At 41.5% G+C, this 15509-nt stretch overlaps 1 protein-coding gene and 1 long non-coding RNA gene across 3 annotated transcripts in view; one reads left to right on the forward strand and one right to left on the reverse strand.

Annotated features, from left to right (window-relative positions):
- The window catches only part of PIK3CG (phosphatidylinositol-4,5-bisphosphate 3-kinase catalytic subunit gamma), a 33845-nt gene extending 19340 nt beyond the window's left edge, over positions 1-14505 (reverse strand). Inside the window, 16 exon segments of the mRNA XM_030307778.1 lie at positions 371-517; positions 4521-4570; positions 4573-4623; positions 6386-6430; positions 6433-6555; positions 6558-6606; positions 6723-6746; positions 6749-6790; positions 10419-10438; positions 10441-10474; positions 10476-10619; positions 10621-10779; positions 10781-10891; positions 10894-11954; positions 11957-12431; positions 14367-14505. Coding sequence (XP_030163638.1) covers positions 371-517; positions 4521-4570; positions 4573-4623; positions 6386-6430; positions 6433-6555; positions 6558-6606; positions 6723-6746; positions 6749-6790; positions 10419-10438; positions 10441-10474; positions 10476-10619; positions 10621-10779; positions 10781-10891; positions 10894-11954; positions 11957-12431; positions 14367-14438 — 2607 coding nt within the window. The 5' untranslated portion in view covers positions 14439-14505.
- LOC115508780 overlaps positions 1-15509 on the forward strand; it is a 291964-nt gene that overhangs the window by 108793 nt on the left and 167662 nt on the right. The window contains exon 1 of one of the 2 annotated variants that reach the window (XR_004343284.1): positions 11086-11147. The exons of the other annotated variant lie outside the window; for it this stretch is intronic. This is a non-coding gene — a long non-coding RNA (uncharacterized LOC115508780). Of the gene's footprint in view, positions 1-11085; positions 11148-15509 lie in introns of those variants that run through there. 2 annotated transcript variants of the gene reach the window in all.

Genomic DNA, 15509 nt, shown 5'->3' on the forward strand with positions numbered 1-15509 from the left:
ACACAGATATGTCTATAAATATGAATAAAGTGGATGCCAGGGGGGTACATACGTCTATATTTTATGTTACTACACTAGGAATGGGATGTATAAAAGAGAGGTTAGGTGAGGGAGACATATCTGGTTATATGGGAAAGTTGGATATGCTTCTTCTCAGGAATAGACAGCATTGGGATGCTCACTAGATCACATATCTAATGGCCCTCAGCCATGTTTCCCCAGTGCCAACTCTCTGTTACAAAATCTTCTATCATTGTATATGGACAAAATAGGAGAATGGGAATAAAATCAGTAGCAGGCATTTTTTAGATCAAATACAGAATTCTTTTTTCAGGTAATTGAACAAAAAAATTCCTTAATGGTAGCATACCTGTAAAATCAGCATGTCTTGGCGCAGATCATCACCATGTTTAAAGATAATGCCAATCGTTTCATTTGATAGGGCTGTAGGGTCGGCACATTTAAACTCAAGCCATAGGGGCTTTTTCTTGGAGGCCATCACTTTACATTTTTCAATCTGTAAGGAAATAGTCACATGTTTCCTACATATAATGAACACATATCGTGGACGCGTAAATCCTCTTGCAAAATATTATTATAAACAACCAGTACAAAGTCCTAGTTGGAAGAGAAGATATTTGCAAATACCTATCAGATAAAGGATTAGTATCTAAAATCTATAAAGAATTTATCAAACTCAACATCCCAAAAACAAGGAATCCAGTGAAGAAATGGGCAGAAGACGTGAACAGACACTTTACCAAAGAAGACATCCAGATGGCTAACAGACACATGAAAAGATGCTCAACATCACTCATCATTAGGGAAATGCAAATCAAAACCACAATGAGATACCACCTCACGCCCCTGTCAGAATGGCTAAAATGAACAACTCAAGAAACAACAGATGTTGGCAAGGATGTGGAGAAAGGGAAACACTTTGCATTGTTGATAGGAATGGAAACTGGTATAGCCACTCTGGAAAATAGGATGAATTTCCTCAAAAAACTAAAAATAGAGCTACCCTACGACCCAGCAATTACACTATTAGGTATTTATCCAAGGGATAAAAAATTGCTGATTTGTAGGGGCACATGCACCCCAATGTTTGTAGCAGCACTGTTGACTATAGCCACAGTATGGAAAGAGCCATTGACTTTTGAATGGATAAAGAAGATGTGGGATTTATATATAATGGAATATACTTGGTAATCAAAAGAATGAAATCTTGCCATTTGCCACAATGTGGATGGAACTAGAATGCATTATGCTAAGGGAAAGAAGTCAGAGAAAGACAAATATCATATGATTTCACTCATATGTGGAATTTAAGAAACACAACGAATGAACATAGGAGAAGGGAAGGAAAAATAAGATAAAAACAGAGAGGGAGGGAAGCCGCAAGAGACTCTTAAATACGGAGAATAAACAGGGTCGCTGGAGGGGAGGTGGGTGGGGGGATGCACTAAATGGGTGATGGGCGTTAAGGAGGGCACTTGTTGGGATGAGCACAGGGTGTTATATGTAAGTGATGAATCACTAAATTCTATTCCTGAAACCATTATTACACATATATTAATTAACTTGGATTTAAATTGAAAAAACAAAAAACAAAGTCCTAGTTGGAAGATGATGTTCAATGATTTGGGTAAAAATACAGAAAGCGTTCTTACCAAATCTGCAAATGTTATAGGAGAGCAAGTTATAACACTTAAAAGCAAGGATTCTCAAACTGTATTCCGAGGAACCCTATGAGTCTGTGGAGGTGTTCAAGAGGCAATGACAGATCCTGTCCTCTGCATGCCTCACTCCTACAGGGCTCTGGTACTCCCATGTGCCCATTACTACAGAGCAACTATGCTGTTTATCTAAGCTCAACATACCCTAGGAAATGAAACATAAAGAAAACTATACCAAGGCTGATCCTAATCAAATTGCTGAAGACCATGGTACCAAAAAGAAAATCTTAAAAGTAGCCTGGGGAAGAAAGACACATACAGAAATCAGAGGTAAGAATGAAAGGAAACTTACAGAAAATATGCAAGCCCAAAGAAAAAGCTGCTGAAAGGGAGGAAAAAAAAAAATCCAACCTAGAATTCTATATTCAGGGAAAACATCTTTCAAAAATGAAGGTGGAATAAAGAGGTTTCAGACAAACAAAAGCTGGAAGAATTCTTGCCAGAAGACTTGCACTATAAGAAATTTTAAGGCTGAAGGAAAATGATGCCAGATGGAAACACAAACCTTTACAAAGAAATAAAGAGTCCCAAAATGTGGTAAATGTGTGGGTAAATATATATATCTATATCTATCTATCTATCTATATGACATATTTATATAGATATATATATTTATATTATATATATACATTTACATATGTAAGTTTAATCTATTAAATCTGCTAAATCTATTTTTAACTATTTAAGGCAATAATAATAATTATTATTGGGTTTATAACATATGTAGGAGGTAAAAGCATGACAAAAATAGCATAAAGGTCGGGAAGAAGTTAATGGAAGTATACTGTTGTAAGATTCTTACGCACACGTGAAGTGGTGTATTATCTGAGTGTAACCAAGAGCATGAGGTAACAGATATTTAGTATATGTGCTGCCGAAGCGAGCACTAGGTAACAGATATTTAGATCAATGAAGTGAACTAGAGAATCTAGATATGGACCCACACATATACGGGCAGTTGATATTTGACAAAAGCGCTGTGGTATTTCAACAGGTGGTGCCAGGAAAGTTGGATATTCAATACCAAAAAAACCACACCTGATCTTTACTTTCCATCATACCCAAAAATTAACTCCAAGCTGGATCAAAGACTGAAATGTAAGAGTGAAAACTATGAAACTTCCAGGAAAAAATATTTGTCACATTGAATTAGGCAGTCTTTCTCAACATTGGCACTGTTGACATTTTGGGCTAGATTGTTCATTGTTGTTGGGGGGCTGTCCTGTGCAATGTAGGATGTTTAGCAGCATCCCTGGTCTCTACTCACTAGATGCCAGTAGAATTTTCCCAGTTGTAACAGTAAAAAATACCTCTAGACATTACCAAATGTTCCCTGGTGTGTGTGTGTGTGTGTGTGTGTGTGTGTGTGTGTGTGTTGGGGGTGTCTCCCCAGGTTGAGTATTATTGGATTAGGCAAATGTTTATTTAAAAAAATTTTTTTAATGTTTATTTATTTTTGAGACAGAGAAAGAGAGAGACAGAGTGTGAGTGGGGGAAGGGCAGAGAGAGAGAGGGAGACACAGAATCTGAAGCAGGCTCCAGGCTCTGAGCTGTCAGCACAGAGCCCGACATGGGGCTTGAACCCATGAGCTGTGAGATCATCTGAGCAAAGTTGGACGCCCAACTGACTGAGCCACCTAGGCGCCCCACAAATGTTTCTTAGGATACACAAAAGCAAACTATACAAAAGGTGATGAATTGGACTTAATAAAAATTTAAAAACCCTTCTGCTCTCTGAAATATACTACTAAGAAAATGAAAAGGTAAGCCACAGACTGGAATTTGTAAAATGTATACCTGATAAAGGATTTGTATCTAGAATATATAAACAACTCAAAAACAAGAAGGCAACCCATATTAAACATGAATGAAAGATGTGAACAGAAACTTCTCAATAGAAGATGGAAAATAAGCACATGAGAAGATACTCAACATCATTACAGAAATGCAACATTGAGATGCCACTTCACCATTGGAATGGCTAAAATTAAAAGATTGGTGATAATTAGTATTGGCAAAGATGTGGAACAGTGGGAACTCATGTACATTGATGGTGGGAATATACAATGTTACACACTTTGGAAAAACAGTTCAGCAGTATCTTATAAAATTAAACACACATGTACCATGACTCAAACTATCTCACTGTTAAATATTTACTCAAAAGGTGAATGGAAAATAAAGCATAGTATATCCACACAGGGGACTACTACTCAGTCATAAAAAGGAACAGATGGCACACACAGCAATGTGGATGGATCGTAAAAGCACTGTGCTAAGTAAAAGGATCCAGATACAAAAACTACATACTGTATGATTCCACTTGATGAAATTCTAGAAAATGACATGACAGAAGCAGATCAGTTGTTCAGGATAGGGGATGGAAGGAGGAAAGGACTGCCTCTGCAAGGGAACATGAAAGAACCTTCCCTATAACGTCTCTATGGAAGTGTTCTGTATCCTGGTTACAATGGCAGTGGTTATGTGATTGCACACGTTTGTCAAAACTCATTGCACTGCCCACTTAAAACAAACAAAATTTATTATATGTAAATGATTCCTTAAGAAAGCTGATTTAAAACAAAATGGATGGGAGACTGCCTGGTTTTGAGGCTTTGAGGAGCTAGTGGTTAGAGAAAGGCTTGACAGAAGCCCGTCCAGGGACTTTCCAGCTTCTCTGTCTCTACAGAAACATTAGCTTTTACCCACAAGGCCCTGTGAAGCGTGCACAGACAGTTACAAGACATAAAGACCACTTGGGGACATCGAGGTGATACCTACCACTAGTGCTCCGGCCTTCAGTCCAGGATCATATGGGACTCTAAAGCTTTTGGGAGATTCGAATTCTGCAGGTTTTCAAGTTTTTGCTTAAGTTGTGAAATAACTGTAATTGTCAGAAGTGCACAAAGTTACATGAGTTCAAATAATCACCGACATTATCTATAGCATTTCCTGAGGCCACGTCTATTCATAACATTCTACACATTTGGTCTGGTGTGGAGTGGGAGCAAAGGGTGTAGGTTTCTGTCTTTGAGGAACTAACCATAAGACATGGTGAGATAAGTCAGGTTTACTGTGAGCAATACAACCATGTACACAATACTACAGCAGTGGATAGAAGCATGCGAGTAAAGATATGGGAGGCCAAGACATCAGGTAGGGAAGGATATCTTGAAGGTAATGCTAAGGAATATATACTGTTGTTCTCTTCCCAAGATGTGAAACTTTGAACTGCCATTTGGTTTGGGGAACAGACGTTCAAAGACCATATTAAATGCAATTCAGTTAGGGTTGTATAAATTCTTTTCAAAAGAAGAAGTCAGGTTATGTGGAGACAGTGTGATAGCCTCAAACTCAAGAGTTCTTTAGAATTCTAAATTCTAAGACAAAATATATAGGTTAAAAATTTCTTCCTGGATAACATACTAGAGGCCGGTACAAGTGTTTCCCTTTCTTACTTACAATGAAAATAAAAGTAAGATGATTATGACCACGATTATTTTTTTGGAGAGAACATTATTGGTGTATTGGAAAAGAATTCAAGGGGAAAAGTGGAAATTCCAGGAATATTCAAAATACTAGCTGACTATGTTAGTATATGTGTCCATTATGAGCCATAGTGCTGGTCTATGTATATAAAAATGAATAAAAAATATCCCTAGTTTTCAAGGCTCATGCAGTTTACCAGACCAGAAAGATGTGTCAATGACTATATTTTAATATAGTATCAACCCAAGCCTAGGGGAATACAGAGAAAGAGTGATTAATTTTCCTAGGGGCAGGGACAGGATTTATTAGGATAAGATCATATTGGAAATGACATCAGAGAGGAGGTATATATGTCTGTGTATAATTATGCTGATCTCTATATAATATATATAAAAAATAGAAGTACAACTGACATATATAAATATATATACACAAATTTAAAAAGCTTCTCAATAATTCATTTCTTTTTTTTAAATTTTTTTAATGTTTACTTATTTTCTGAGAGAGAGTGAGACAGAGTGTGAGTGGGGGAGGGGCAGAGAGAGAGGGAGACACAGAATCTGAAGCAGGCTCCAGGCTCTGAGCTGTCAGCACAGAGCCCGACATGGGCCTCAAACTCACGAACTGTGATGTGAGATCATGACCTGAGCTGAAGTTGGACACTTAACCAACTGAGCAAACCCTGGCACCCCAATTCATTTCTTTAAAAGACTGAAAATTTGAAAATTATACACATATATTGAAAGGAAGGAAAAAAGTAAATATTTGCAAATAACTAATCTTCGTGTGCGTGCAACTGTTCTGTTTTTTTGGTTTGCTTTTGTTTTTGTTTTTTAGTTTCAAGTTTTTAATTGACATTCCAGTGAGTTAGCATACAGTATAATATTAGTTTCAGGGCCTGCAATTGTTCTTAAATATATACCTTACATCTGCATGCTTTTAAATTTTCAAAGAGTTCAACATCTATTATAAATTCATCATTAGCATATATCCATAGTTTAAAAAATACGAACTTGTAAAAGGAGACTTTAAATTTGCTTACTCCACAAAGATGGGAAGATTGAAAAATGTTGTTCTTGGCTTCCTTTAGGAAGGTACAGCCCAACCTCCCTGAAGGAAGGAGAATCGCAGGGATAATGGCAGTGGAATAGAGGCACCATACCTTGGGAACGTGACATCATACTTTTCAGCAGAGAGTGATTAATATCAAGGGTGACCTTCTGTAGCATCTCGATCCACTTGCACTTGGTCGGTGAAGTCATGCAGCATGCTGTGCCACAGCCCATCAGGTAGGCTTCTAGGATCACTGCAAACCTCTGCTGGTAGGTCTGGACTGTGCTATCTCGCTTCTCAAAAACCAAAACAAGAAGTGACAATTCTTTTGTTCTGAAGGTGGGAACAAGAAGGGTGAACAGTTGTGACTAATGCTCTATCAGTCAGTTCTCGCTAAACTTTTTAAAAAGGTCACACTATTCTCAAAGTGGAAGTACTTACTCGTAAGCCACGCTTCAGCAGAAAATCTGGCGAGGGGCGCTGTCATGATAGGGTTCAAATTTCACAGCCTAAAGGAAGAACACAGGGGCATTTGTAGGACTGCATTTCTGTGTTGGTTAATCAGGGTAAAAAGGAAATGGAGGAAAAGCACTCTGCCTTACTGGGTCCTTTGTGGCTAGGCTGATGACAATCTTACCAGTCACTTCACTCAACCCTTTCTTTTGAGGACACTTTGGGTCAGAGTGAGCCACTTGCTTAGGGACTGGATTAGAAACCATAACTCTTGACCTCCAGTTATATTCTTTTGCTACCGTCAAAGGTTAGGCTTTGGCTCCCATTAAGGGCTTACTTGACTTATTGGAAGGATAGAGGGGAAATATGGGGATGACTGTAACACATCCTTAAAAGAGGAATGTAAAAGAGGTTGTTGGAAGAAAACACACAGTGGAGACGCAACATATAACAAGAAAAAATATGTTAGAGGTGAAGATTGTAAAAATTCTATAGCTTCCCTTCAGCTCAAGATGTGTGTTTCGCATCTCGCTGGCCAGGTCACCACGCTACCTCATGTGCTCTTACGTCCAAGTAAACAGCAGGCCTGGATCCACCCACACAGAGTGATCACTACCCTCTGCCATGCGGCAGTGTATACAGAGAGTTTTTCTGAAAAGTCTCTGATTTTATGTGCTTCCTAGGGTTTGTAGTTTTTGTATCACTTGGCTGTTATAGAGGTATTGACCTGCATGGCAGACAGCGCTTATGGACTGAAGAAAATCACCAATAAATATAAAAAAATAATTTAGAATGGTGGGGTATAGGAACATTTGGTATACCATTCTTAGTATTTACAGTAAGTCTGCAATAGTTCACAATTTTATGGCAAGACTAACAAATATAGTTTAAATTGTTAACAGATGTGTAGATAGATTTATAGGCTGATATCGTGTGTGTGCATAAGAGTCTTAAAAATGAAATATCTCAGTATTTCGTTACAGATAGAAATGGCCTACCTTTTTTTTTTCTCCCCCAAGGACAAGAGAAAATTCCCATTCCACTTTATCTTTTAGGGCCTGTGTGGGTTCTTGGTACAATTTCCAGTTCTTACTCTGGTTTTCCAGTTTGGAAATGATCAATATTGACATGCTTCCAAAGATGCTTTTCTTTTCTTAAAAAAAATTTTTTTTTTAATGTTATTCATTCTTGGGGGAGAGAGAGAGAGAGACAGAGTGGTGAGCAGGAGAGGGGGCAGAGAGAGAGAGGCAGACACAGAATCTGAAGCAGGCTCCAGGTTCTGAGCTGTCAGCACAGAGCCCAATGTGGGGCTTGAACCCACGATTATGAGATCATGACCTGAGCCAAGTTGGACGCTCAACTGACTGAGCCACCCAGTCGCTCCTCAAAGTGCTTTTCATGGCTGTTGGGCCGGTAGGTGCCTGTAGCTGCCGTTAAGGGCTGAATTCTGAGAATGTGGTTTATTTGGCCACTGGTACAGACTTCAGAATTGTTTTTCTAAGGTTCCAGTCAAACGTGAGTCGTTTCAACCTTATTCGTGTTTTCACTTCTGTAAACACAATGCAGATCTCAACTAGGAGACCATTTTAATCAGGAATGAGTCATTCAGCCGTATCTGAAAATGTCTCAAATAGTTTTACAATGACTACTCTTTTTCAAATTTATGACCACAAATATCAATGTTAATATTACTTATTGACCTCTTTCATTTAAAACATTCCAAGAAGACACGATTCATTTTCCAATTCTGCAAAATTTACTTGTGAAAATGACAATGAAAAATAATTCATTATGAATTAATTTTCATTCATTTTCAGTTGTCTTATGTTCACTATCTGAACTAGTGGGCAGAGAAAACTATTAGATACATTTAACAGAGGGAAGGCAAAGGTCAAGTGTAATGTTTCAAGTATCTGCTTAATGAGAAGGCAAGATTCAGAGTTAAAGTTGAGAATATTCAAAATGCTCAGAAAACTCCAGGGCCTTCCTCTAACTACAAATAATGATTACAGAGTTTAGTGGCAAACACTAAGAGTGGCTAATCCTCAAGAGCTCAGTTCAGGGGTGCCATAGGTGGCCCAGTGAGTTAAGCATCTGACTTTGGCTCAGGTCATGACCTCATGGTTCGTGAGTTTGAGCCCCGCATCAGGCTCTGTGCTGACAGCTCGGAGCCTGGAGCCTGCTTCTGATTCTGTGTGTTGTCTCTGTCCCTCCCATGCTCATGCTCTGTCTCCCGCTCAAAAATAATAAGCATTTAAAAAAATTAAAAAATAAATAAAGAGATCAGGTCAAACATCACTTACTCAGAACTGTCCCTGGTTTCCTCAATCTAAATTAAGTATCTCCAGGACCCCTGCCTATTTTGTCATAATACCCTGCAGATCTCCCCAGAGCACCTTGCACAATTTGTTATGAATATCTGTTTGTATGTGTATGCATTTAATGCATTTAATGTCAGTCTTTCCCCCCGCCATCACAAGCTATAGGGGGACAGAGACAGGCTCTGTTGTGATCACTGATCGCTCTAGTATCCAGAAGTGCACAGTACATGTTGTTGAATTAATGGAGGGACATGTCTACACTCTAAAATATAATTCTGTTCCAATTCCTTACTTCCTCTTCCTTGTTAAACAGGACATCGGTCTCAGAAGTGCCTCTGGTGTGCAGAACTGTGCCTCCTTTTTCTTCAACTTCCTAGTAACCTTAGGCAAATCACTTAGTCCTCTGGGACTACTTGGAAAGGTGTGACAACAGGAGTGGAATCCTATACCAGACCTGTCTGAAGAGAGGGGCTTTTGAGGTCCCACCCAGATAGATGTTATTCTATGAATTATGATAAGCGTGATCAAAGAGGGTGAGCTTTTCTCTCTGGACACACTATCCTGACCCCGGATTTTTTTTTTTATTTTTAATGTTTATTTTTTGAGAGAGAGACAGAGAGTGTGTGTGAGAGAGCAGAGGAGGAACAGAGAGAGAGGGAGACACAGAATCCAAAGCAGGCTCCTGGCCTCCGAGCTGTCAGCAGAGAGCCAGACACAGGGCTTTAAACTCACGAACCCCGGATCATGGACCTGAGCCGAATTCAGACGCTTAACCAATTGATACACCCAGGTACCCCCCTCACCCTGGATTTGATGCAGGAAATTGGAGGCAGAGAAAAGAGCAGGGCCTGGAGGCAATCTGCCTGGGGGTTTGATTTCTGGTCTGATTTTTAAAAGTATGTGACCTTGAGCACATTACTTAGACTCTCTAAGCCTTGGTTTCCATATATATATAATGCAAATGTTAATTTGAACCTCCATCATAGTGTTTGGAGAGTTCAGTGTGATAATACACGAAACGCATGCAAATCACTTGCAGCCTCAGAGCCTTGGTACAAGGGAGCATTCCACTAATCGCATCTGTCACTAATATAGTAATGAGAACAAGCTACTCCTATAGGGCCAGTTTTCCTAAAAAAGCAAAATACTATGTCCTCAAACTTGATGTTGCAATGCCTCAAAGACAGTAAAAAAGTAAATGGAACAGTTTACTACTGTTTGAAGTGGCTTCGTCAGATCTCCATTGACTGACTGTGACGCTATATGGGCAAAGGGCATTTGGTGACAACTGAATGGGGTGCCTGTGCACATGCAAATAAACTCTTTGAGAAGAGTGCTCCCTTGAGAACACCAGAATCCCTACCTGGACCAGCTGGAGGAGGTATGCAGAACATCATCGTCCTCCAAGCTCTCCAGTTTTCTGCACTGCAATGGCTCTTACATTTTCATCCGAAAAGTTGCAGTCCCGGAGTTGCATTGTTAACCCCACATCCAAAGCACTTTGATCCCAGACCTCCCGTCTGGCTAACAATTGGTACGTTTTGGCTACAATTTCTTGCTGTCCCCCATTTTACGGAGCTAAACAGCTTAGGATATGCCTTTGGATGCTTAAGGCTTTCATATCTAAAATGCCAGAGCAATTCTTTGTCCTCTGCTGTGAGAGGGTTAAGTGGATCAGTGGCTATGATTGCTTCCAGTTGCTTCCGAAGCTGGTTGGGCATTTCCTGCTCGAACCCGGTCCCTTCGGGGGTCAGGGGTGGGGCGATGCTTAGGCAAGGCTATTGGGTGACAGTAATTGTCCAGAAGAATGGAGATGGACATTGAGTTCCTCCTTGTCCTGGGTTCGTCGCAGACGTGAGCTTGTCAGCATTGAAGCTCCCTTGGTCTTCTCCCTTTCCAGATATCTGCCACATGTGGAGCACATACTCCCCGTGGCGCAGGAGGAATCGGTGGTCTATCAGCAGCAGGTTCACGTAATAGAGGAGCTGAGTTTTGCCTTTAGACTCGGAACTGGGGAGTCTCTGCAGAGGCTTGCCAGCCAGCAACGGAGCTTTGCTGCAGTAGATCTGGAGGTTGAGTAGAGCCCCTCTGGGTAAGTCTTTTATTTTGATACTGAACTCGAGCCACACATTCCAGAGCACCTCCTCTGTGAAGGGTTTGGGGCTGGTTCTCCTTTGGCAAAGGACTTGCTGCCCATGCTGGATGTTTGCCTCCACAAAAACTGTGAGGTCAGCATTCCGGGGCAGGACGGGGATATCAATGCCTCTGATTTTGACCCTGAACTTCCGGTCACAGTCCCACAGGGACACGGTGAACACACTCTCGTGGTCCTTCCCGTGGATGGTCAGCTGCTCATGGTAGCCAGTGACTCCCGTGCAGTCATCCACCAGTGGCCACTCTTCTTTCCTCACCTCGTCCAGGGCTGGGTCTGGAGGCGTGTCAAGCACCAGGTGAATCTCTTCTCCATTCTTGAGGCATTGCCTCACCCACTGAAAGTTTTTGATGGGCGTTTCACCCACTAGGTACTCATCCCGGCCGCAGACGCGCAGCACAAAATCCTGTTCGCTCTGGCTTTCGGGGATATCCATCAGAGACTTCTTCTTGGCCATCTTGGTGAAGAAGCTCTGGAGGATGGCGCCTGGGGTGTCATCGGCCGAGACCTTGATGGTCTGGCTGGTGGTGCTGCGGTGAATGACGATGAAGATGCAGTTGTTGGTGATCTTCTTCAACAGATACTCCGGGAGGGGCTTCGATGTCACCCAAGGGTGCATGGCGTAGAGCTTAGGGTCCGCGGCCGGCCACCTCGACCATGAGCGCGGGGTGACCAGGCGGCGGCGCGTGAACTCGAGCTCGTTATCGTGCACGTTGCTGACGTCGGTGACGTCGTAGCCGATCAGGCGGTGAGCTGCCGCTGGAAGGCCAGCGTCTCGTCCGAGGGCGCGCGCCGCTGCACCACGTGGATCTGGCCCGGGCTCCTGTGCAGCACCTGCCAGTAGCGCAGGCAGTCCAGGGTCTGCACCACCTGGTACTTGTCGTAGATCTCATACCACTGGCCCTTCTTCTGGTAGAGCAGGAGGAAGTGGTCCGGGCCGAGCCGGCGGTAGAAGTCGGTCGCCACGCTAGTCTCCAGCGCGCGCAGCCACACCTGGGCCTTCATCTGCTCCACGTTGCCGTGGCCGGCCACGTGCAGCAGCGCCGTCTCGGGGGTCTTGCTGTTGCGCTGGCTGGTGGGCAGCACGAACTCGATGGGGATGAGCTCCATGGAGGACAGGCTGGCCGTGGTGCTGCGCGGCTTCATCCTCCGGCGCCGGCGGCGGTTGTCCTCTCTCAGAACCACGGGCTGTTCATAGTTGTCCAGCTCCATGCCCTGCGTGACCTGGGAGTGGAGACACAGAGGGCTTGGTCACGGGGCAGGCACTTTCTGTAAACACTCTTCGACAAGGTGGCAGAAGGAGAAGGTAGAGGAAGGCAGTGATGTGCGCCCGAAGATACAGGGGTTTTGGAAGTGGGGCCCAGGAATGCTGCTCCCACCACTTAGTATCAGGGTGACTTGATCTAGTTAGAGAATCTCTGCGCCTGTTTCCCACCTGTAAGATGGGTTTAGTGATACCTCAGAGGGTGGAGGTGAGGATTAAAAAAGGTAATATGCTTGTTCGGCATGGGCGATAGGTACATGGGGGTTCATCAATCAGGTACCTTATGTTTGAAACTTTAATTAAGGAGAGAGAGAGAGAGAGAGAGATGTGAAGCACTCATCCATCACAGTCCCTGACACTTTATAATGGCTCAAGGTGGTAAGCGTTGTTCTTAAGCATACTGAAATGGATAGATGAATAAAATCATCCAGTTAAATGATCAAGTTCTAATTTTCAAGGTGCAGCGTGAGATGCTGAAACCCCACACTGTGACAACACGCCCTCAACCTGTTTCATCTTTGTTCATTCTTACACTTCTCTCTGGGACCGAGATACCTCGCCCAACCACGCTTCACATTCTCGACTTTCAAACTGTCTGGATCAGGTATCTCCTCCCTAGTCAACTTCCTGTCTGTCTTTTTCTTTTCTTTCTTTTTTTTTTTTTTCTTTCTAGTTAAGAAAGGTAGTAATTTCATTGATATATTCAAAAACATCAGAATTGGTGAAGTCGCAAGCAAGAACTTTTGCAGATACTTGAATTTTTGAATCACGAAATGGGTAGTCATTCTGGCTGTCATCGTTACATTAAAGCAGTGTCTTAGGGGAGTCACCCAAGGCTGTACTCTTCTAGCATGAACAATCAGATATTTTTAACTTTGTACCAATTCATTCCATCTGCCCCTGCATTAGATAGTGGAGAAGCCACCAGATGGGAGGGTGGATTTCTGGACTCCAGTGACCTGCTATTTGGACCCCAATCGATCACTTAACTTCCTTTTTGCTCCTATTTTCATCTCTAATGAGAATTCACAAACTGATTCTCATCAATTCACTTTCCTCAAGTCTTTAGTAAGTACCTACTCCGCACAAAGCATTTCAGTATAAGTGTGACAGAATGCAATAGGAAACACTTCAAATAATGATTGAAATATTAAAAATATTAAAATTGAAATACAAACAAGGTGTTTTGATTTTAATATCTAGTATCCCTAGGTTGTAAGATGTTCCACATAAGAATCAAATACTGAAAAAAATTGTTTCCAAAATTGTCATTTACTCTCTTAAATGACTAATGTTAGTGAGACTCATAACTACTTATTTTTTCATAGTGGACCACTTGATATATCAAAAAGGAGAGTTTGATTCAAAGATAAGAAAGACAAGTTTCAAATCTTGACTTTTAAGCTGACTTATAAAGTCAATAGTCCCTCTCTTAAATATTATGAAGTTATCTTCAGCAAATACAGAAAGCAACTGTTCCAGAGGACTATCTCTTGTAGCTTTTAATTCACTGTTTGGTCTGTTGCTACATTGTAGAATAACTACCAAAGAAGAGAACCACAAGATATATTTATATTGACAACAAACTGAAACAAAATAGTTCCATGTTGAGGCAAAATACAAATACATAGCAATAACTTCTGCCTCAGTGCTACCAAACAGTCTTACAAGATACAAGACACAGAGGAAAAAAAAGGCTGGCTAAATACTCACTGCTTTCCTTCATGGCTGAGGCTATGAAGCTTTCTCCTCTTATGAGAAGACATCAGAAACACTGTTAAGCACAATAATCGCTAAGCATGCACTTGTGAGAACGTAAAACCCGGCTGGCACAAGCTCCTGTGCCCTCCCTCTTCCTCCCAAACAAAACAAACAAACAAAAAGGACAGATGCACCTGCAAAGCTATGGCCGGAACCTTATGGATATCCACACGTATAGGTCTGGCCAGACAATGAAACGGAGGCATTCAGTGGTAGTATCATCTCAAGAACCGACAACCGTTCCAGAAAATATTCTACCCCAGACGGAAGTGTCACTATTCCGAGTCAGACCCAACAAAGGGCAAAAAAATAGAAGGAAGTAATACCTGATAAAGCAGCGGAGGTGATGATGCTGAAGGATCATTTGTTTAATTTTTGAAAACAAAACAAATTCGAATCTACCCAGTGTGCCTCTAAACTCTTCCGCTTTTCTGGGTCTCCCTTCGTATCCAGATGCAGAGGAAGTGTTGCAGTTACCAGGAAGGAAGTTTTAACCAAGTTGATTATACGTGTGATTGCTCATTTTAAAAGTGTCAGAAATGCATTTCCTGTTAAAGCACAGAGTGAAACACAGGAGTGAAAAATGTTTACCGTATACACACACACACACACACACACACACACACACACATATATTCTATTCTTTGAACTAATTTTTTTTTAAATAGGAGAGACTGAAACAAATTAAAATACACATTCACAAGACATAAACACATGAGACATAAATACTCTTTCTAGATAGTTCTTAGAAGAAAAGGCCTAACAGCCACAATATTAGAGAAACAGCCTGGTAGGCAGATTTTTAAGAGTTAAATTAAACTCATTAGTCCTGCAAAGCTCACTTAATTAAATTTTCTTTGCAGGAACTCAAATGAACTCTTGTTCATATGCTGTAACTGAGGAATGGGGGAGAGAAACCTAGTGATCCAGGGGCCTGAGTTACACAAGCTGAATATTTTCAAAGACAAGGTCTGGGAGCTTGCCTCCTTACCTTGGTGAGACATTTCTGTATATTTTCAGAGCATTCAGGGTCCAAAATATCACTGTCGTGTGTATGCGCGTGTGCATGCATGTCCATGTGTGTTGTAGAGGTAGACTTACTATGAGCCATGATTGGCTGCAGACAAAATAAAAGGTTTTTTGGTGTCATGGGAACATTGGGGAGTTGAGCACTGTCATCCCATCAGATAGACAGTCACTAGGAGATGGCTCCTGAGTCCCATGGGAGTACAGAATACATAGAAAAGCCATACTAGGGGCACCTGTATGGTCTAGTA

This window comes from Lynx canadensis, chromosome A2 (assembly GCF_007474595.2).
Source record: "Lynx canadensis isolate LIC74 chromosome A2, mLynCan4.pri.v2, whole genome shotgun sequence".
Taxonomy (NCBI): Eukaryota; Metazoa; Chordata; class Mammalia; order Carnivora; family Felidae; genus Lynx; species Lynx canadensis.